Source organism: Phragmites australis, chromosome 21, assembly GCF_958298935.1.
Source record: "Phragmites australis chromosome 21, lpPhrAust1.1, whole genome shotgun sequence".
Taxonomy (NCBI): domain Eukaryota; kingdom Viridiplantae; phylum Streptophyta; class Magnoliopsida; order Poales; family Poaceae; genus Phragmites; species Phragmites australis.
This window is the reverse complement of record NC_084941.1, coordinates 6,796,182-6,819,695: the sequence shown is the minus strand read 5'-3', so window position 1 is coordinate 6,819,695 and position 23,514 is coordinate 6,796,182. Positions and strand designations below refer to the sequence as shown.

The window sequence follows — 23,514 nt, the reverse complement described above, 5'->3', positions numbered from 1 at the left end:
AGTAACGGGTTATCCTAGCCAATTATTGGTGATAGGTCAAGCCGTCACCAATGACGAACTCATCAATAACGGATCATCTTAACCAGTCATTAGTGATAAGTCAAATTATGACCCGTCATAAATAACTTGATCAATACATAGAGCTATTATTTCATATATTATGTATATATATACCCCTAGATATTTATATATTTAGGTTTATAACATGTGTGTGTCTATATATATATATATATATGTATATATATATATATATGTATATATATATATATATATGTATATATATATATATGTATGTATGTATGTATGTATGTATGTATGTATAGTAGTACAAACATATATTTATATATATATGTATTCTATGTTATTTTTCTCTATTCATCAAGGCGGCTATGAACATAAACACGCGTTCCGAAAATGATACAGAAACTTTCAAAGACAAGAACTCAATCTTCCAAGCTATTTTTGGCCTTAAAAAATTCTTCAAACCCGACAAAGTCGAGAAGAAACGGATGTAACTTTTTCTGTAGATGTCCGCAGAGTCAAAAAAACGTCAAAATTAGAATCCGTATGCAAAAATTATGACATTTTTACTAAAAGCATTCCGGGTCAACATTTTGAAAAAAAAATCATCGACGACGGATCATAACTGTGACCTATCACCTATAACTTACATAAATAATCATATTTATAACATGTCACCTATGATTCAACAACGAATGTTAAAAGAATAACACATCTGGTTTCTATGACAAGCACGTGATAGTTGAGATGGTAAGGGAGTTGCGTGTGCCGAGTCCCTGAAATGCAAAGACCAAAATATATTTGAAAATAATGTGGATTGTGCATATACGATGGGCCTTGTGTTAAGTACCTTTCGGATGAAAAAATATATTTTTGACTTTTTCGTGTCTAAAGAATGTGAAACACGTTCATGATACGTCACTAATACGACCCGTCACTTATGTTTAGTTATAGATAACGTGTTAAAGAAATGATCCGGTATCTATGATATTTATTGGTGATAAATTAAGTTATGATCTTTTACATATGATTACATTGGTGATAGATTTATGTGTCACTCATAACAACTCAACAATGATACGTTAAAAATAATAAGTTCAGAACTCATCACCCATAAGAATTAGCACCTGCCACCCATGTTCTTTTCACGCAGTGAATCCGGTGCATACATGACGGGCAATCTTCACAAGAACACAAGGAAGAATCGAGCCACGACTGACAATACTGTATTGCGAACCATCTGCACAATGAACGACGGGCTCGGTACACTGGACTAACAGGCACACATAGATGCTGCACAGACGCATTGACGCGTTGCACGTCACGTCTCCACTCGTACAGTATAGGTTACTCTCTCTTGCCCTGCGCCAGGGACTCGGCGATGCCCTTGGAGAGGCAGTAGGCGATGGACTGTATGGTGATCATCGGGTTCACGCCAACGGCCGTGGGCAGCAGGCTGCTGTCGCACACGTACAGCCCCTCGGCCTCCCAGCTCTCGCCGCGGCCGTCAACGGCGCCGTGCCTTGGGCTGGTGGCCATCCGGCAGCTGCCCATCTGGTGCGCCGAGGAGTGGAGCGCCCACTTGTCCGTCATCGAGTGCATGGGCCCCTTCTCGATGGTCACCTCGTCGAGGAACGCCTCGAGGTCCTCGTCGCGCAGGCCCTTGCACCGAAGCCGGAGCCCGTCGCTGCGGTGCGTGCCGACCTCGGCCGCGCCGGCGGCCACCAGAATGCGCAGCGCGCGGCGCAGGCCGTTGCGGAGCTCGTCGACGTCCTCGCGGCTCGGTGTGAAGCGCACGCGGCCCTCGCCGTCCACGAACCCGGCGCCGCGGTCGCGGACCAGCGCGAAGGCGTGCGCGGTGCGCGAGTACCGGCTCATCCGCTCCTTCATGTCGCGGCCCGACTCCCATGGCACCATGGCGGCGAACGCAGCCGGCCCGAGCGCCGGCGTCTCTATGATGGTGCGCTCGGTGACGCGGTGCATGCTGGTGATGATGCCGCCCTCGTAGCACTTGCCGGTCAGCTGCGGCTCCTGCTTGTTCTCCGGGAAGTACCCCCACGCCATGGACACCGGGTGGAGGTGAAGGTTGCGGCCGATGTGCCTGTTTTTGAGCCCGCTGTTGCGCAGCAGCGGTGGCGTCATGAGCGCCCCACACGCCGAGATCGAAACCTTGGCCTCGATGCGCAGCTTCTTGGTGATGCCGTTGCTCATGCACGTCGCCACGAGGCCCACACACTTCTTGCTCCGTGCGCGGCCGCTGGTGCTGCTCTCGAACACGAAATGCTCGGCCTTGCAGCCAGTCAGGATGACGGCGCCGCGGGCGACAGCGTCCACGAGCCACGTCGTGTCGGTGCCGCGCTTGTCGCCGGTCGGGCAACCGAAGTTACAGCTCCCGCAGAAGTGTCCCTCCGACGAGTTGCGCGGCACGGCGTCCGCGCACAGCCCGAGAGCCTCGCACCCGCGGCGCACCACCTTGTTCTGGAATCCCTCCTCCCGGCACCCGTCGGTCACCCCGAGCCGAGCGCACACCGTGTCCATGGCTTGCACGTACCCCGCGCTCGCGAACACCGGGAGCCCGTGCTCGCGAGCCCACTCCTGCGTCACCTCCTGTGGTGTACGGATGCTGGCGGACCAGTTCACTGCCGACCCGCCGCCGACCGTCGCGCCCGTGAATATCATCGTGGTCACGTTGGACGTGCAGAGCATGCCGCCCCTCTCGAAGAGGCGCTCCATGGACGGGCCCTCAACCGAGCTGTAGTCCTCGGCGGTGAAATAGTCGCCCTTCTCGACGACGACCACCTTATACCCCGCGGACGCGAGCACCGCGGCGGCCACGCCGCCGCCGCAGCCTGACCCGACGATGACGGCGTCGCACTGCACCGTGTGGTACGCGTCCGACGCGGCCGGCTTCACCGTGAGGCCCCTGCCCACGAGCGACCTGAGCAACACGTTGTCGTTCAGAAGCCTGGTCTCCACAACGCCAACGTCGAGGAGCCGGGACGGCGGCGGCGTCGCATCCGTCTGATCTCCCCGTGGCTCCTCCACGCTGTATCCTATCGCTTTCCAGTGCGGGTTCTCCGAGTTCTCGTTCACCTGTATGTTAATGGAGCTCAAGAACAGAATTATTTCCCCGTGCATGCATGTTTTATGAGATTTCTGAGATGTCAAGTGCTGACTACTGATTCGGTGTTGAATTAATCACTGAAAAGAACATTTCCTGGTAATTTAAAAATATTTCATTTTATGAGATTAATGACACAAAAACTCCATTGCATCAGCATATCCATTTTGAGATAAACATCAAGGTCACATTTAGAAAGTTCTTTTGTTTCCAAATTCATGTAGGAATCGAGATGTTTAAAATTCCTGTGCTGCATTTATGCTAGATTTTTACTTATAGCACTATCAGGTTGCGTATAAGCACTAAATATTTTGGTGGTCGCTTCCGACAGACTTAACCAGCAGTGACCCTGTGTCCTATCTCTCTCTTGACACCTGATTTTTTTATATAAAAAAATTTGTGTGTACAATAGATGGCCAAGTAGACCGATACTGGATTGAATTCACTGGTCCATATAGGCAAGTTGCTTTCAGAAAGCACAGTCCTTTTCAGTATCCTTAATGAATTGAGTCATGAGACCCTTTTTTTTTTTTGGAATCAGAACAGAATTATTTTTTACTGTTTGAAATTTTAAAATGTTGGAAGCTGACAAGGAGATCATTGTCCTATCAAGAAGCTGTGTCTAAACTACCCTATAGTGACCGGATTTGGCAATGTCTAACCACCTGAAAGAAACCGAAAGGATCTACGAATGTCAAATGCCAATTACCGATATACACTTAATAGCTTCGGAAGAGGATCAGGAGGGGAGATTTTCAGATATAAGCATGAAAGTATTGTGAAATGGATCGGTTGTGTGAATTCTGTTTACTCGAGAGAGGTCAGAGACTCCCATGACTGTCTGTTTTTTCTCTTAATACATCCCGGCAACTCTCTTGCTGCCCTTTCGAAAAAAAGAGAGAGGTCAGAGCAGAGCAGGCCCCTCTCACCGAGCTGTCCTATTAATTCCAGGCATCTAACCTCTGAATGTATGGCAATGTTGGCACCAACTAATGAATGAGCACCGGCAACGGCAAAGTTACAGTATATAACTACTATTCCAAATCTCAGCAGTAAAACTTAATGCTTTGTCGGTAGTACATTTTTCAAAATCCTAATGTTCTTCGTGTTCCCGGTCGCCGATCATACTGAAAGCAAAAAATTCAGGGTTGCCAGCCAGAGTAGGGCATGATCTCTTTCAGATTTTAGACAACTGTCAATTTCGTCATAGTACATTGAAGTACCTTATTATCATATTTAGAGAACTGGCAATTTGATCATACTAATTGAAGTACCAAAACCTCATCTCCTGTGTTTGATTTGATCATTTCAGACATTAAGTTTGCCAAAAAAAAAAAAGGGGCCGAAGGATGGCCAATTTATTGTGATCAACATGGCATGTCAGATGTCAAGACAGGATGAAATTTTCTACGTACCATGGCGTAGAAGACGTAGTGGCAGAGGATCTTGACGATGGCGAAGGCGATCCGGAGCGGGAACAGCCACCGCACCCTGTTCCACCGCTGCAGCGCCGCCTCCCGCGTCTCCGGCGGCATGTCGGCGAACTTGCGGACGTAGGGGAACTCGCCGGAGACGCACAGCCGGCCGCACAGCAGCAGCGTGCCGACCCGCGTGCTCAGGACCCACAGCACCACCCACGCCAGCGCCACTGCCTCCCATATGCACCGCGTCACCATCAGCTCCGCGACCTTTGAAAATTACATGTTTGGCTTCGTTTGGAATTTGAACAGTTCCGTGTGAAATTCTTATAAAAAATTAGACGAACTAAGTAGAACCTTAACGATGTAGCTTAATATAAAAGTGCTTATGTCATATACATCTAGAAAACCGTATACTCTAGAAGAAGATATACATGTAGAAACCCGTATGTTTTGGAAGAAGCTTGTACAGTTTAGGAAGGAGACGTCGATTCCAGAGCAGCTGTTGGCAGCGATTCAAAGCAGGAGCGAAGCTACAGAAGCCCCTAGCTTCGACAATAGTGCGACCTGAGTGCACTCGGATCTCTAGAGCTCTAGCTTGTGGTGGCAAGATCACTCAGTTGCACCACCACAAGTCCACAACCTGCCCGTGCATAGAACGGTATCTCTTGCCAATTTCAGAGGGACACCCGCTGGCAGCACGAAGGCGTGAGCAGTATCTGAGACCGGATCTGTACTGCAGCGCGCACATGCTGCATGCTACACTACTACTAATTGTCAACACCCAGCGCATTGGCCTCTGCAGAAACACTGCAGGTCCTGACGCCGGTGATCAATTCGTCTCACCAAACGCTCGGACATCTACGCGCCCAGATGAATCTGGTTTTTGTTTTGTTTTTTTGTTTGTTTCTGACAGGAGATGATGCATCTGATTAAGTTGAAAAAACGCCGGAGAAAAACAGGGCGATTAGACCGACCAAATTAAACTGAAGCCAATAAAGCAAGAACACGTATGTGTAGTTGTGTACAGGGATGAGTTTGATCATCGGTCACCTCGTCGGGGATGGTGGAGTCGGCGGCGGAGGCGAGGTAGAAGCGCTCGAGGTCCTTGCCGCAGGGCGGGTAGCCGCGGCCGGCGTCGCCGTGGCCGCCGTCCCCGGGCAGCGATGGGATGAGCGCGCCGCACATGGCGCGGAGCGCCTCCATCTGCGCCGGGTGCATCCCGTGCGTGTACGTGTCCCGCCTCCACCCGCGCAGCAGCGGGTGGCCCCTCCTCCTGCCCCCACCCGTCGCCGCCGAAGCCTTCTCCCTCTGGTCGCCCTGCACCGCCATTGCAGCGCACAAGAACAGAGAGACGAATCAAGCAGGGCTCTTGGCTCAGGTAAGGCTGCCTCGGTTTGGCTGCGCGCGGCGGCCGACGTGTGATGGATGAGCTGGGCGCGCGGCGCGCGTGTTTATATAGAACTCTCGGTCTCTGGCCTTGGACGAGGGAATTGAGGCGGGCAGACAGCTACGGCGAGAGGAGGAGGAGGGGGCAAGGCAGATAGGGATGTCCGTCTCCTCATTCAATACGGCTCACCAACTAGTCCGGGAGGGAGGGAGGAAGAAGAGGCCATGGACTCACGGGCCGGCCGGTCGTCATGTCTGGCATGCATGTACGCAAGTAAATTCTACTAGATAGATCGTTGCGGGATTCTAATTTATATAGTCCTTTAATATAATGGCTATAACGTGTAATTGAGAGAAAAAAGATAGATATGTGACACACAAAATTGAGTCTTTTTATGAGATCAAGTCTCATATAATTTTCTTCCTATATGCATATAGCGATTGGCGGGTTGAGAATGTCTTGTATTACAAGATTTACCTAGGTTCCTGAGGCGGGATACACATGTGGTGATGTTTAATTTTATTTTGTTTAGGGGGGTGATTAATTTTCAATCGATGAAAATCGATTTTAGTCGATGACGTGAACCATCCGATACGATATGGCTCTTCTTCTTTCTTCTTCCTTCCGCTTGCCCGCCTCGTCGCACTCCCCTGCCTCTCACCTACCTGCTTCATCTCTAACGGCGTCCCCGCTGTCAGATCCGCTCCCACTGTCCCTTCCGCGCTAACCCGGCATGGCATGATGCCCCCGACCTAACCCCACCCACCGGTTGTCGTCCATACTCGTGGCCGGTAGCACGGAAGTCGAGGAAATATGAAATTATTCGTTAGTTATAATTAGTTTATATTAGAATAATTATAGTTGCTCTTTTTGTTGTAACTTTTAGTAATAATGGTGTAATAAAAAAAAATGGGTGTTATAAGCCCCCAATAGCACTGTCTTTTAGCTAGTATAAAGTTAGATCTAATCTGGACCATAGATCTCAAAATTGAATGGTTGAAAAAGAGTGCTGGGAGCCCTAAAACATCCTGGTGTTGTATATACAATCCCAAGAAATACAGTTGCGTCTCTGCTGAAAAATTGCGTCACTGCCAATCACGATTCATCCAATGAACCGCGCAGGATTGGGCAGAAGAGTCACGTTTGCCGCGACAAGTAACTTGCAAGGTACGGACTCGGCGGCGTCCAACCATGGCACGAACCGAGCTGCGCCCGCTGACTCTGTTCGTCCACACGCCTCGAGCACGTACGTAAGACGCTGTTCGTGCCGGGCAAGCTGCACGCTCGCACGCGCGGCACGTCCCCGCCGCGAGGATCCGAGGCACCTTCACGCGCGCATGGAACCCGCGGTGCATGCGTACGTACCCCGCCCCCGCCCCCGCCCCCGCACTTGCGCGCCTCCTGCTCAGCCCCGATCGAGGAAACCCGAAGCGCTGGCACGCCCGGAGCACTACTGCACGAGCACGGCGTCGGCGTGGCGAGATCGCGTTGGGTCTGCAGGGGTTGCGCATGCATCGCATTGTCGCGGCAGCGGGCAACGCAAGCTGCAGGCGTCCCGCGCGTGTTTCGATCGACCGCGTTGCTTCAGTAATCGTTTTCCTGTGGAGTTTTGAGGCGCAAGGCTTGTTTACACACGCCGTGGGATGACGGGAAATGCAAAACCACCTACACTTGCACACACGATTTAACTCAAACTTTCATCCCTCCCACCCGATTCATATCATTCATTGATTCTTTTTATTTATCATATGATTTTTCACAAAAATTTTCAACATGAATCTCAACATAAATGAAAGATCACTAGATTAAATCATACCTGCGCATACAGTGAATGACGGACGTCTTGCGACTTCCATGTCAGATCCACCGGATTCAGCTACGCAGGTCATGGATCGCTGCCTCGCGTCTATGCTCGCCGTGCTGTCCTGCCTCGTGGGCTCCACGTGGTTTCTGTTGGAATCTGTACACTTTCGATAAATTTTTTTACTTCGTGGTAGTACTTGGTGAAAATCTATCGAAAACTTGAGAGCCTTTTCATTTAAGCACCAAATCGATCAACATTAAAATTTTCATGTGAACAAGCTGTTCGTAACAAAGTAGAGTGGTACTTACTTTGTGTTACAATTCTCTCAGAAGATAGGCAAAAGTTTTTTTATTTTTTTCTTTGCGAATAGACAATGAATGAGACGTTACTCGGATTATAGGCCTACTTTTTAAAAGGGTAAAGAAAATACTAGGACTAGTATATTCTTCATCCAAAAGATAGTGTGCGGCGTCTACCTTCTTAACCAAGACATGAAAATTAATATTCAGAGGGTGTTTGGATCCATGGCTCTACCTAGCCTAGCTTGACAAGGCTAGTTGTTTGGTACCTTCAAATATTATTACTTTATCAGGTAATCTAGCCTGCACCAGTATGATTTTCCTAGCCAGCATAGGAGAGCCGAATGGGCTCTCTTGCGTGAGCAAGGTCACTTGGTGCTGCACGAGCAAGGCCTCACACTCCCTTAGCAAGAAGACGACCTCGACATCCCACGTGGAAAGCGAAGCCCAGAAGACTTTGGAAGCAGGTGTTGGCAGAAATCGAAGGTTGGCGGCGGAGATAGACACCCCGTGGTGGAAATTGACACCCAACGGTAGAAATTAGTATCCGGCCTAGCGGTAGACATCTATGCTCTCCCTTGGGTATCCCCTGTTCCCTCAAATCTACAGATTTCTTCATTGTGATACTAATACGTAATTATTCCTTCGCTAAAACTACTTGAGTTATTTTTTAAAAAATGTAGCAGTATATTTTTTTTTCAAACAAAGTATGTGAACCCACTAGTGACTAAAGTATGAACATATTTGATAGAGCTCCTAAACCATCATCTCTCAAAGTAAACTAGTGAGAGCTCTGCTAAATGAGGTACACGTACAATCCGTCCGTTGAAAGCTTTGTCTGGACCTTTAGGATCCGATCTTCGTCTGGATCACAGATGATGTAAAGGGAAAATACAAGTCTAACATAACGTTTTATCGTAGTCATTCATCTATTTCATATGATATTTATTTATCTATTAATTTTTCTTAACCATCTAATGATTTTTCATTTATTTTCAGTACTAATTTCAACTTAAATAAATGATTCTGTTAAGACATGTGGAAAAAAAATCCGCATTACTGTACCAAGGCACGTTGTGAGTGTGGCTGTTTTAATCGGCTGCAGTAGCAGTGTACTCACACTGAACTGACTGAAGTTAACCTGCGCTCTGAGATCGCACTCAGCTACTTAATACAGTAGCCCAATCTAAGCTCAGGCACTCTTAAATTCTGAATACAGAAGCGGGGATCTCGTGATATTTCACATATCTTTCTCACATGAATATCATCATAAATAAACAAACTTAATAAGACATGCGTCCGTATGAGTTAGTGGAATTTTCTTGGCTCAGTTAAAAAATGTGTCGGTTACCGCTCGAAATGCGCGGTAACCGACCCTTTTGGTGCGGCTCTGTTTTGTAACGTGACCGGTAACCGAATTTGAGTTAAAAAAATTCAAATCGATTTTGAAAAAACTCAAAAAAATCATAAAAATTTTCATAAAAAACTAGAGGTAATTCTAAGAGTATCTGTGCAAATAATTTTTAAAAAACATGTCGTTTGCATCACCAAATAGGCGATCAAAGTGGGGTGGCCGGTTAAATGTGCTGAGAAGCTGTAAAGGCTGAAACGGGCCGAATGCACAGTAAAATCGGCCTGTTTCGATCTAGCTGGAAGGGATAAGGTTCCTCGATGTTCTGGTTGGCTCTGTGCACAGAGAATTCCTCACGCTCCTCTCCATAGCCGAAACACCATAGCCAAAACAACACCTTCGTCGCCCGGCCGGCCAAAACCGCGGCACTCCGGCATGAATTTGGCGACCAAGCGGCGATTCTCGAGTGGATAGGCTCGGTAACCGATCGCATCACAGCAATTACCATCCGACTTCGAAGAGTAGCATGGATTCTCTGACGTAAAGTGATTATCGATGAATCTTGTTCATTAACCGAGCTTTTCCCTGCGATTTCTCGTGTTATTCGATCGGTAATCGTGGCGATGTGGGCGGTATGTACTTGTGCGGTCCATTCTGTAGATGTAGTGCCTGATGCACTCGGTTATCGACCATTTAGTAGCGATTTTTCGTGTAATATGTTCGGTAATCGGTATTAGTAGGGCGGCAGTTCGTTGTGTGGTCGATTAGAAAGATTTAGTGGTTGATTCGCTTGGTTATCAACCCTATTGCTTCGGTTACCTTATACATGCAAATGTTGTTAATATTCGCTCAAGTTAATTGACCATTTACTAGCGATTTTTCGTGTAATATGTTCGGTAATCGTTATTAGTAGGGCGGGAGTTCGTTGTGTGGTCGATTAGGATGATTTAGTGATTGATTCGCTCGGTTATCGACCCTATTGCGTTGGTTACCTTGTACTGACAAATGTTGTTAATATTTGTTGAAGTTAATTGTTTCTTAGATATTTATGCATGACTAGCAATATGATAACACATGTTTATCAATTTAACGTGCATTGACATAATTATTAATAGGTTAACCATTGAGTTTTCTTCTTCCAACAGATACAATACAAACTAATCGATGACGGATAGAGATGTGGTGTGGCAGCACGGGGACAATTTGGCTCCAGGGTTTAGGTGCAATTACTGCAATAAGGAAAAGAAAGGCGTTGGTGCCACAAGGTTGAAAGAACATTTGACTGGGTGCAGATTGAATGTTATACATTGTGATAGGGTGCCTCTAGATGTGTGTGATTATTTCAGACGTGAGCTGGATAGGGCAAGAGATAAGAGGAAGGGAAAAGCTGAGGAGAGGTTTCGGAGGCAAGAGTCAGCAAGAATTCATGTAGATTTGACAAACGATAATGATAATACGGAAGAGTAACAGGTGCAGTGTGTCATGGCTCAGTCAAGGGATGAGGAAGAGTTCAGAAGGAGGGCAGGTGAGTCCTACGAGCATGAAGGTAGTAGTGGTAGTAACAGAAGAGGTACTGTGTTAAAGAGGATACTTAGGAGAGCATCTTCAACAAGGGAGCCATGACCAAGTGTTAGAGATTACAATGTTGCTGTAGCAAAAGTCCATGTGCAGCCGAGGATTGACACCAGGCTATGGAGTGCGAAGGGAAAGAAAGCGAATGAAGCTATTGGTTTGGCATCTAGTGAGCTCTAACAGACTCGCTGCATTAGTTTTGATATTTGGAGATATGCACATAGTTGCCTATCCAGCTTACCATGGTGGGACAATCTTAAAATGGTTGTCGATTCCGTTCAGCCATTGTATGCATTTCTCTGATTTGCTGATCAAGACAAGGTGCCAACATTGAATGATGTGCTCCTGAGATACACCGTTGTTAAGAAGGAGTATGATTCGTTGTATCGCAATGATAGGGATTCTTTTAAAAAGTACATGGCAATTATCGATCACAGAATGCATGATCTAGTGAATGGGATCAACATGAATACCGACGATACACTCCTACCACTTGCATACTTATTGTACTAATGCTTATGGTACTAATGCTTCGATCATCAACTTGCAGTGGCCGCCCTGAACCCCCGCACGCACTACGTGTATGGCACGGGTTCAAACTTGTTCGAAGATATCCGGGCGGCATTCGAGAGGATGACCGATGTTATTATTGCCGTGGAAGCACTTATTTAGGTTGATACATATCGGACAAAGTCTCTGTCGTTCACAGGTCCGCTCGCTTCACGGATGGCTTATGACGGCAAGACTCAACCTGGTACGAAATGTGTTGATATATCTAACTGTTGTATCACTTTATCTACTTTTCCAACCCTTATATCACTTTACCTACTTGGTCTATGTTTGTTTCGTCTACACCTACACTAACAATGCTTGTCAGGCGCCTAATGTCTTAGTGCGCTTCATCTAGTGGGTGTGAGAGGAACTGGAGTACATTTGCATTTATCCACACAAAAGTTTGCAACTGCTTAAGCTACAAGAAGCTCCATAAGTTGGTATATGTCAACTACAACATGAGAATACAGAACAATTTAGATGCAGGCACCAGGTCGACTGTTGATGATGATCCATTTCAGCGGCTTATGGAGCTCACATTGAACGAGGAGAACAATCTGCCTCGAGACTGGATGGAAACTGGTAGATCAAATGCTGCCCCTAAGCTTGATAAGGAGGACACAGACAGTGACATACCCCTGCCAACTCACCTGGTGATAGACACAGTGAACCCACAAGATTTACAGCAGTGGGCTACTAAAGTAGTAGGTGACACACACGGGAAAGAGGAAGAAGCAAATGACGCATACAAAGAAGTGCAAGAAGATTAAGAGTAAGGGGAAAAGACAAGTGCAAAGCGATGAGAGCAGAGATAGTGAACCAAAGATCCCAACTTACCAAGAATCGAATGACAGCAGCTCGAAGACAGATAGCAGTGACGATGATGGTCAGGGTGGTGATGTTCCTCCATGCCCATTCTCTGTCGTTGCTCCCGTGTAATTCACTGGTGAGAGTCAGTTTTCGCATACCACATATGACCAGGACCATGGTGCCCCATCTTTACAAAAGCATATCATACAGGGTTGCCACAATGGATCACAAGATAGTGGGAGCTATTCCAGTAACTATGGCATGGAGAGTAGTTCTGGATCATATCCGTACCACTATCTTGTCCTCGATGCTCAGTCAGAGCCTCATTTTCAGTGGGTCTATGAGTAGCAAGATCCTGAGTTTTATGCCATATTGCAAGGACAATGGTCAACCACTTCTGCATGGATGGCACAAACTTAGGCAAAGTTTAAGTCAGAGTTGCTATCTACACGATGGATAATGCTCATGTCCACCGAGGAGTCCAACACAGCCGAATTTAATCGCCCCTCAAGCTGGTGGTTCTAAAGGTGATGAAAATTTACCTTTTGCAACTACTTTATTTCCATACTATGGTATTATACTAATTTTTTTCCATCTCGTAAGTTGCACGTAGCGTGGATACTATGCAAACTACATTTTAAGCATCGATCATCATTTGGTAAGTACTGATTGATGGCATGTGATTGCGTTTTTAGCTTTAGTACGGATAAATTGACATATATTTATTAATTTGAGTGCTACATATGTAATATATGTATATATTCGATGAAATAATTATATGTCCATGCCAGTATTGCTATTAGTATCCATTTGTTGTCTTGAAAACTTCTAAAATATAGCAAAGCTCATGCCAATTTTTTTTTCTAATGTTATAAAAGATAGCAAATCTCATTCCACATTTGTTACTATTTTTTCTGATTTTTTGGTGATTTTTTGTGTTTTTTTATTTTCCTACAAAATCATTGATTATGAGTTCATCCAGTCGGTTACCGCTTCAAATCGCTCGATAAATTAGTATTCGGTTATTGCATAAACCGCTCGGTTTATCGTCCAAATCGCTCAGAAACTGGTTCAATTCGACCGGTTACCGAGAAGCGATTCTGACAAATTTTTGATTAAATTTCAAATTTTAGCAAATAAATTTTTTCCAAATTTCAATCGAATTTCAAATTGTTATCATAATAACCGCGAATTTTTTATTCGGTCGAGCTCGGTAACCAAAACTCAAACGGTAAGTGAAACCTTGCAGGTTGCAGCCGTGGGTTGGCCGTGACCGTCAGGCGCCAGCGTGGAATCGTCGATGCTGGTGATGCAACAAGCTCCTTTTACTCGTCGTGTTTGTATGCATGGTAGGGGAGTGGTCATGTATGATGAGCCGGTTCTCAACTCCGACGACAGGTACGTGTCAACTCTCTCCAGAACGACTTTCGGCTCGCAATGCCAACGCCAACGCCATTGTTGTTGCCCTGCATGTTCGCACCCACCGGAGGGAAAACGATCGAGAACGGTGCTGGTTGTAAAGGAACCTATCGCACAGCATCGATCAGCAGCGTCGATGACTCTGAAAGTTTATCAGTAGAACGGTAGCATGCAGCAGCGCTGTTGCACAGCGTGTTCCATTGATCCCTTCCAACCTACTGTGCTACTGCATCGGATGGGAATCCAGTGCTCTTTTTGGAAGCCACATGCACGAAAAATATCGGCCTCGGATTGAACTGCCGTTGATGCCACCAGACAAGTGACAGACGCCCAGTGCCCACTGGTTGGGTAGCTAGCTCTGCCATGGTTTTTGCCAGTGCGAGAACCAAGAAAGGATTAGACATTGAAGAGAGGACTAGAGCTACTCCTTCAAGCGAATTGAAGGCACCGCGAAGCATTTTCAGAGCGGTAGCTCGGCTCGCACTATCTCACTCGTCCGCCTCTGCGGCTCTGCCTGCCTGCATTGCATGACCAGTGCCTGCCTGTGAGGCTGCAGCGAGACAGACAGGCGAGGAAAGAATCTGGCACATGCATGCATGCATGATACGGCTGCGATGCTGCACGCGTTGATTAGCCCATGGTCCAGGGCACAGGCGGCAGAGGAAGGGCGTACAGGTCCGCCGGTTTGCAAGTCAACATTCAGGAACTGTGTGCGTTGATGGTAGAGCGAGCGAGAGGAACCGTGGGTGGATGGAGCCAAGGATCCGACGCCATGGTCATTGGCGGATGCACGCGCTGGAGCTGGACCACGGCTCCAGAGGCGCCAACTGTACGAAGGAAGGGAGGAAGGATCCATGGGGATGGTTCAGACGAAGGCGATTGGGTACCAACCATGTCCCAAATTGTTCCTGCTGTCTCTTGCTTAGATTCTCAATCTTCTGTAATACTCTTTTTCGTTATAAATATTTATCGTTACAATCAAGATGGTTAAAACTTTAATCGTTAATAGCTTTTAAAACATTTACTTTAGAAATATAAAAATCACACACGTAGATTTATTTTAAAAAAAACTTTCATAATATTATATTTTTATTAGATATTATAACTATATTCTAATAAAAAATAATTTTTAAAGTTGCACATCGAAGATCTTGAAAAGTCAAAAGTGACAGGTATTTATAACTGAAGAGAGTACTTATTGTTACTGGGCCTGTTTGGCAGAGCTTAAGACAAAAATGAGAATTTTTTGATTGAGCCATTTTCTTTGCATTTTATACTCAAAATAAAAGCATAAACTATTTTATTTTAACTTACAAACTCTAGATAAATTTCAAAGTTGGAGATCTAACAAACATGCCCTAGATTTGTACAAGAATGCAAAGCGTATAGTTTGATTTGAACTGGATCTGAGCAAATTCGGCCCGGCTTGGTCCAGACAGAGCTCGGTCTTATCTTTTACAAGCTTTTCACACCAGGTTTGGGTAGTGAACCGAAAAATGATCCAAGCCCAGTCCGACAAATGATTGGGCTTTATTTGTTGCAATATACAAGACTGATGCAGCCTGGCCCGATAATCTCTGAACTGGTAGCTTTGTCGTACCAGGCCTGGGCAAGGTTCAGTTCAAGAATAAGAAGGCCAGGTTTCTCAGGCCGAGCATAAGATTTGCTCAAGTCTACGTGGCACGTACAAGGCGTCAAGGCCTCTGAAATTGAGCTTCCATTGTCAATATGGAAAAGCATAAGTAAACCCTGGATTTTGTAGAGGCCCATCTGCTTAGTGCTTACCGACCTGATTTTGAAAATCGTCTAAATAGCCCTCAAAGGCAGTTCCAAACTATGAAACCGTCTAAATAAGTAAATAATGCTAAAGCAATTCCAAAAGACAGTTTTGCCACCGTGGCGGTAGCAGTAACGTGGAAATCGTGTTTTTTCTTTTCTTTTTATCCTCACGACTAAATATAGTTTTTCAACTTCTCGCTGGGATAACCCAATTATATACAAAATATTTGTAAGGTTATGCTTAAAATCCCATTTAGATATCAAGGAAAAAAAAATCTATTCTACTCTCTCAAACTATTTTGTTTGTCCACTTAACCTCTTAACAATGCCTCATCTCACTTAAGCCTCCTAATTACTGAAACCGTCTCACTTTACTCTCTAATGATTTTTTTCTTACACAAGTTGCGTTTTAACTGGAAAAATCGTGGGGGTGAGAGATGATATCACACCCTATGTTACAAAATATTTTAAGAAATTTTCATTACAATCTGCATCAATTTTCCATGACTACTAGCATAGATTGGGAGCACCTGAGATTGGTTTAACCCCTAAAATATGAAATGCGTTTAAATGGTCAAGAAAAAATACGATTTTTTATTATAACATACGGTATGGTATCATGTGCTACTAAAACAAATTCAACTTTGAAATTAACTTGGGTAAGGAAAAAAAGAAAGACAAATATCATTAAGGGTGTGTGAGACGACTTGATTTGGTAGTTCGAGGGTTAAGTGAGACCAAAAATTATTCATAGGTTAAATGGAAGTTGAAATAGTTGAGTGAGTACTTCGAGGAAAAAGAAATGGTTGAGTGTTATATCAGAGTTTCTCCCCGCATTCTCTTCTCCACGTAGAAAAAAAAAATGACGTGTGCAGGTTTTTTTGCGAGGTCGATCACATTGAAGAGTGGAATGGAGCAATTCAAGCGAATTGAAGGCACTGCGGCTGCGATGTTTTTTCAGAGCTCACTTGTCTGCTTCTGCATGACCAGTGACTGGTAGCAAGTTCAGAGTTCACACAGCGTGCGTTGATCATCATATTCGTTGGTGAGAAAACCGTGGGTGGATGGATCCAAGTACGTATCCAACGCCATGGCCATTGCCGGATGCGTTGGAGGTTGGACCACGGTTCCCGGAGGCACGCAGGCCTGCGTTGCCATTGATGCGCTACCAGCTGCCGTTCAGAGCTTGTCCTCACACCCTTTTGAGTGATTTTTATCGCTGACTGAGATTTGACATGGCACTGGAGCACCGAGTCAGGCGTGAGCCTGTTTTTTTAATCCGCTCCCGAGCTCACGTTTTCACACTCTGCTCTTAAATCCTAGACCATCTCTAATCATATTTCTTTTCTTTTATTTTTTTTCTTTTTTCGATTCTCTTTCTCGTTCCTATTTATTTTAATTTTTTTATTCCCCTCGAAGAGGAAGGAGAGATAATCCCATTCTGAAAGGAATGATCTTGAAAATCCCTTCGTGATGGAAACTGTGAAAGAAAAACGTTAGAGTGTTGAAAGGAACGAAAATTCCTTCACGACGGGATTTTTATCATCGAAGGGAAGCCGTTGGCTATGGCCTTAGCCTCCATTCCCCTCTGCTCCTGCCATTGCACACCATTGTCACCGCCACGCCGTAACCCTAGCTCTCTGACTCTGTTGCCGCCCTCCAGATCTGTAGGCACCATGGCTAGATCGACAAGCTCTAGGGGTGATCGGTCAAAGGGGAGCTCGATTGTGAGGCCATAGCTGCCGATCTATTATCGAGAGGGGCCCTTGGACTACAAGCCAGCCATGTTCTGTGCTTGTGGGAGAAAGCTGTTCCGTGGTTGTCATGGAGCGACGACAATTCAGCGAGGAGGTGCATGACATGCGCTCGTTGTCGAGTAAGTTTGGATTTCTGATTCATTCCTTGAGTTTTGTCTAGTTTTTGTGTTGTCTTGAGTTTGGATTCGTGGCCATTGCTCAGGTTGGGGTTGCCAGTACTGAGAGTGGTTTGGATTCGTGGCCATTGCTTAGGTTGGGGTTGCCAGTACTGAGAGTGGTTTGACTCAAAGAGCACACCATTTCTCAAATAAATTTTGGTTGATTTGCGTGATGTGGTTCTCGATTTGAGTAGAGAGAACGATGAGCTTAGATGTGCTATTTCAGCTCCAAATGGAGAGGTCCAGGTTCAGAAGACGAGGCATGGAGAAGAGGTTGCTACACTACGAAGCTGTGTGAAGCAAGAATCTGAACCTAGTACCAAGGTTGTTGATAGAATTAGTAGGCTAGAGAGGCAAAAGAAAATGCTGATATATGCACTTATATGTTGTATTGTAGTGCTGTTTGTTGTGCTGATAGCTTGAATCAATGTAATTTGCTATCAATAATGAATATTTAGTGGATATTATCTGAGTTTAATTTGTGAATCAATATTTTGCTGTCAGTTCTCACAGGAATATATCTCACTGTCAACACTTTGGTGATAATATTGAAATAGACAAAATTCTCACGATCAACACTTTGATGATAAAGCCAACATTCTCCGAAGAAACTAACCAGTTCCTCCCTATCCTCTAAACTGAAACTACCATGCTCCCTCCACAGAATGTCAATTAGCACAAAAGTAAGCACTTGGTTCTGATAGATAAGCATACAAATGCATAGAATGGCAATTCAATACATTACAAGTACTCAGTTCTAATAGGATGGATAAGTCATTTGACATTTAGATACGATAAGCCATATTAGTCACATTACATAGATAAAAGCAAGTGAACTAGATTATTGTGAACTAGAAGATGACAGAAGTCTTGGAGGTGGCTTGGTGCTATTGCTTGGCCTCAGTTTCTTGATGGGTTCCTAGGCATAGACTTGAGCAGATGCAGAACTCGAGATGATAGAAATGTTCACCCTTGAACTTGCTTTGGCTAGCACATTAGCCTCTAGATTAACTGAAGCAGTTCCACCTTGGTGTGTGGAGACTCTGGCCCTTGCAATAGTCATGACTATCCTCTAGTTTGACATTCTAGGCTGCACAAAAGGATGTATGAAAACTCAGTAATTGGTGGATTCTTGTGCCAGTACTTACATTCAGTATTAGTAGTTACATTCTAAATTGTTGCACCAGTCCCCTCTGAGTACAAGATCCCTAATCCAGAGCACATTCTCTTGCTCTGACCTGATGTGTTGGTGTCTTCTTGATCCATGTAGCTCCTCCTACCTTGGTTAGAACAGCTCTACTATGAAATAGGAAATGAAACCTAAGGGAGCATCATATTGTCAAGGAATTCCTATTGTTAATGAAGATACTTAGACAACATGAAAGGAATGTACTAATGTAGTTTAATTATTATAATATTTTATTCTTGTGCAATAGTGTTTCCAACACTTGCAGCTGGTGTGCTCTGATTCTGTCCATTTCTCTTCTCACAAGTGGACTTGTTGTGACCTATCCCTTTGCACTTCCTACACCTTATGACTATGCCAACTTTGGACATTTTAGTAATAGGTTTGGGCTTCTCTTGAGGCTCCATGGTTCTATAAGTCTTTGGCCTCCCTGGCATTTTCAGTTTCTTAGGAGCACTTGGTCTGGACCTGTCAGATGTGGGCTAGAAATGCATTCCCTGTATTAGTTGTAAGTAGAACTCAAAAGTCTTTTTGTACTTTTCAATTGAGTAGCAGTGAGCAATATAGTCATCAAGTTTGTTGGTTTTCTAATGAATACACGAAATTGCATGTGGGCAAGGTGGACCAGACAACTGCCAATACCTATAAGAACATGCATTTGTGCTCAAATCCGTAGTAAATCTATGCTCCCCATGAGTCACCTCAAAAACATCACTTTCATTGTACACTGCATAGCAGAAAACAGACTTATTGATGTAATCTTTTAGCTTCTTAAAGATATTGGGGGCATACTATTCCAGCAGGTCTGTGAGCACCTTGAGGCGCTGCCCTGGGCCGTCCAGGAGCTCGCCGCCCGGGAAGGGCGTGGCTTGGCCCAAGCAGTGGCCGAACACGTCCTGCCTTGCTACCGGAGCCGAGACCCGAACTTCCCGCTGGAGCCAGCTCGGGAAGGGGTGGTTGAAGCCGAGGAGGCCGCCCGGGAGGCAGTTCGGAGCACCACCGCCGCGGTGGCGGCCGGCTTCAAGCGGGAGGTGCCGCCGCCCCCAGTCCCGAGGAGCGGCCACGAAGGCTCTGACTCCGACTCCGACTAGGCTTTTGTAGTAGCTTTTTCCTTTTTCTTTTCTTTTTATCTTGATGTAAATATGGGAGTGATCCCTCAGAAATGCTTGTCCATCTTTTGTGAATATAATGGAAGCCTTTCTTTGGGTTTGCAACTCCGGTATTCTCCTGAGTGCTTGGTGTTGTTTCCGCTGTTTTCACTTGATGCCCCGAGGAGTACTCAGTCGGACCAATCCCGACCTTTCCTTCCCCGAGAACGAAGTCGTCCCGATCGTCCTTCTCGGTGCGTTCAGCCCCCGAGTCCTCGCGAGTCCGCATCGGCTAAGTTAAAAGACAAAGGCACGAACTACCTTGCCCGGGAGATAGATCGATCCAGCACGGAGCACGCCATGACCGGTGAACACTTTTCCACCCTGCGACCACTCAGTCAACAGATCGGAGACACGCGCGGGCGGGAATGCGACCAAGAGTCCCCATGGTTCGGTGGTGCCCGGGCTTAGGACGGACCGGACCGAGCACCGATAGCCCGCCCCTGAGGCCTAGGCTCCGAACTACTCGAGCAGCTCGAGCGATAGGATTATCTAGGGCGCCCAGGGACTCGGTAGTGCTCGGGGCCCTAAAAGCGGACCGAACACCACGACCACCATGAAAGACTTCGATCGGGCATTACCGCACGTACGGTACACCTTTCTACGAACTGTTCTGTCGTTCTAGGAAAAAGTGGTCACGCGGTAGGGTTTTGTGTGCGAGGAGACCATCTCACCGGGCAGATTAAAATACGAGGGTCCCCGAGGACGACTCGGGTTCAAAATATTATTGAATGTAAATTCGTCTGAATTTAACCACTCACCGGACATCTGTCAGTCTTTCGGCCAACCGATCCAGGAGGGGCATGTGCCCCGAGCTCGGGGTGCCCGGGGACTTGGTTCCCGCGGCTAGGGCGCCCGAGCATCAAGGGGCGCATAAGGAGCCCGGGGTCAGGCGATCTCGACCACTCATGCTTGAGCGGTAGGACCACCCGAGGACCCTTGGGGCCGAGCAGCGACCTAGGCATCGAGGCCCTCGCGGTTGGGCTGCTTTTGCTTTTGATTGTCGATCTGTGATTTGAGAAAAAATAGAGAAATTTTTTGCTTGGTGCGCTCTGTTAGTGCGGTACTTGTTATAGACTGCTCTCGTTTTCGACCCGAGACCTCTCGAATGCCCGGACCGGCGGATAAGAGCAGGCAGAGGCATAACCCAGAGGTCCTATGGTTCGGTGGCGCCCGGGTATGACAGACCAGATCGAGCACCGACAGCCCGCCTCTGAGGCCTAGGCTCCGGACTACTCGAGTAGCTCAAGCGATAGGATTACCCAGGGCGACCAGAGACTCGGTAGTGCCCGGGAGCCTGCCACGACACCGAACACCACAGCCTACCACATCAGACGTAAGTCAGCGGCAACTGCCCGCGCGCATACCGATCGGGATTCTTTTATCAGCGGGGAAAAAGAGAGAGCGAACTTTTCTCGCACAATCGAGCATCTCACCAGACAGATTAAACATATGGAATCCAGAAAAATGAAATTGACACATGATTGCACATCATCATTCATACTGTATTGACAATTTTTTTACAAGGTTGGGTGACTTACCCAGTTAGTGGTAGCCCCCGGTCAACTTGGGCGGGGGGGGGGGGGGGGGGAAGCCCCCGGCCTGGTTGACCTGAGCCGCGAGCATGGCCATCTACGGGTAGAACTTGCGCAGGTGCTCGATGTTCCACGGGTTAGGGAGCGGTTGCCCGTCTTCTGCAGCCAGCCGGAAGGAGCCTTCTCGCGGGACCCCGATCATGGTGAAGGGGCCTTCCCACATAGGGGACAGCTTATTCTTTCCTTCGCGTGATTGGACGCGTTGGAGAACTAGATCCCCTACCTCGAGAGACCGGGCTCGGACGTGGCGCTGATGGTAGCGCCGCATGCATCACCTTTTGCACTATTTGCTTCATATGCTTAATCTTCCAAGCTGGATTGGCCATGATGGATGTCTCAAACTTTTCTGCAATCCTTCTTGCTGTCACTAATGAATTATCCCTCCTTGGTGGACAATTGTGCTCATCTCTAAAAGTACTAACCTGCCATCATTTAGTTCTTCTGATGGACCATAGGCAATTTTCCCAATCACATTTGGCCCTCACCCTCTGTCGGAGGATTAACTCCTGTCGCAGGGATCCCGAGAGACCCCTTTTTAGAGATTCGGCCGGGGGGATGATCCTGAATAAGTTCATCGGAGAAATAAATGGGAATGAATGCAACGGCCGGTTGTGGGGGTGTCGACCTAGTGCAAGAAGAAGTAAATGCACCGGAATTTGGACAGGTTCGGGCCGCACGGGGGCGTAATACCCTACTCCTGTATGAATGCAATAACTGTCCTGAGGAAGTCCCTCAAGGATATTGCTGGTTACAAGAATATTGGCCTAACTAAGAGCTTGAGGCTCCTTGTTCTTCGGCCGGGACTGGGCTCTGTCTTGCTATTCTTCATCGTCGATCGGTTGATCGGTTCTGGGCCTCTCTTCCTTTCTTCGTTGTCTTGCTTCTGTGTTTGTTTTGTTGGTTGTTCTTCTCTGTCTCTTTCGAGAGAGTCCTCCTTGCTTCTGTGTTGCCGGCTATTTTAAGTACCCGCCGGCCGAGACATGCCCCAAACGGGAAGGAGGCGGCACGAGTTCCAAGACGCCATGAATGGAAAGGGCGTCATCATTTCTTCTGGGCGAAGTGACCGGAGGTGAAAAATGCGTCGCACGCCCGGTCACCCGTCACCATAAATGCCCTAGCAACGGGTCCACTGGGCAGCCGCAGAGCGACCCGGCGTGCCCACCCTGTCTTGTTCCCCTGCCACAGCAGTGCGGCAGACGGAACGCCTTGATCCTTACTACATTATCCCGAGACAAGCCGGATGGCACGGGACGGGACCCGTGCAATTAATGACCCCACGCCTCTCTGCCAAAGCATGACAGGAACTGACGCTGAGCGCGGCGGGAGCAGTTGGAGGCGACAGGCCACGCACGATCATTAAATGTGGCCTTGGGCCTGTGACTGGTTGACACCTCATTGGTGGGCCCCTCGGGGGCCTTTCTGGGTCGTCGGGGTACCGAGTGCTCGGGGGTACTGTTCATATCCCCGAGCACTCTCTCCCGAGAATGCCTTTCCTTGTCTTCAGGTGCCGGGTGCTCGGGGGTATTGTTCACCTCCCCGAGCACTTTCTCCCGAGCACTCTTGCACGGTCCTTCGGGGAACCGAGTGCTCGGGGGCTACCACGTGCAGCCCTGAGCACTCTCTCCCGAGCACTCTTGCATGGATCCTCGGGGAACCGAGTGCTCGGGGGCTGCCGCTCGTGGCCCCGAGCACTCTCTCCCGAGAACTTAGCTCTTCTGATTGTCGGGGGACTAGGGTGCTCGGGGGTGACCGGACACCTCCCCGAGCACTTTCTTCCCGGTACTTAGACTCCGTGGATCATCGGGGAACTGGGGTGCTCGGGGACCACTGACTGTGGCCCCGAGCACCTTCTCCCGGGACTTGATCTTTCCTCATCCTACCGGAGCGACCTCACGGGATGACGCCATGTGGCGGATGGCTGGCCTGGCCTCGGGATTCAGGGACCCCCGGTTCCTGATACACCGACACCCTCTTTAGGTCATTATTAACAAATTTGATGACCTTACTTTCAGCTAGACCATACTTCCTCACTGCCTTTATAAACTGCTCCTTTCCTCTAAAAGTCATGCCCAATTTGAAAGTAGGAATAGATGCCTTCTTGTCATACCTTGGATACTTTGGTTTTCTTCTCACC

The 23,514-nt window shown here is 47.1% G+C and overlaps 1 protein-coding gene across 2 annotated transcripts; it reads right to left on the bottom strand.

Moving 5' to 3' along the window:
* Nucleotides 1-1,084: 1,084 nt before the first annotated feature.
* On the bottom strand, nucleotides 1,085-6,218 carry LOC133903596 (long-chain-alcohol oxidase FAO1-like). Of its 2 annotated transcripts, none has more exons than XM_062345015.1 (3): nucleotides 5,614-6,218; nucleotides 4,558-4,830; nucleotides 1,085-3,114 (listed from the first exon to the last, which is right to left on the bottom strand). In XM_062345015.1, the coding sequence occupies exons 1-3, from the start codon at nucleotides 5,890-5,892 to the stop codon at nucleotides 1,369-1,371; spliced, it is 2,298 nt and encodes a 765-aa protein (XP_062200999.1). In that variant the 5' UTR covers nucleotides 5,893-6,218; the 3' UTR covers nucleotides 1,085-1,368. The 2 variants fall into 2 exon arrangements, with proteins under 2 accessions (XP_062200999.1, XP_062201000.1); XM_062345016.1 differs by having other exon boundaries at nucleotides 4,558-5,488; nucleotides 5,614-5,741.
* Nucleotides 6,219-23,514: the final 17,296 nt, after the last annotated feature.

Bases quoted from the DNA above. Each gene is read 5' to 3' on its own strand.
- LOC133903596 (XM_062345015.1), bottom strand. From the start codon at position 5,892: ATGGCGGTGCAGGGCGACCAGAGGGAGAAGGCTTCGGCGGCGACGGGT. The intron at 4,831-5,613 runs GTGACCGATGAT...TAATTTTCAAAG, and splicing joins ACTCCACCATCCCCGACGAG to GTCGCGGAGCTGATGGTGAC. The intron at 3,115-4,557 runs GTACGTAGAAAA...ATTAACATACAG, and splicing joins ACTACGTCTTCTACGCCATG to GTGAACGAGAACTCGGAGAA.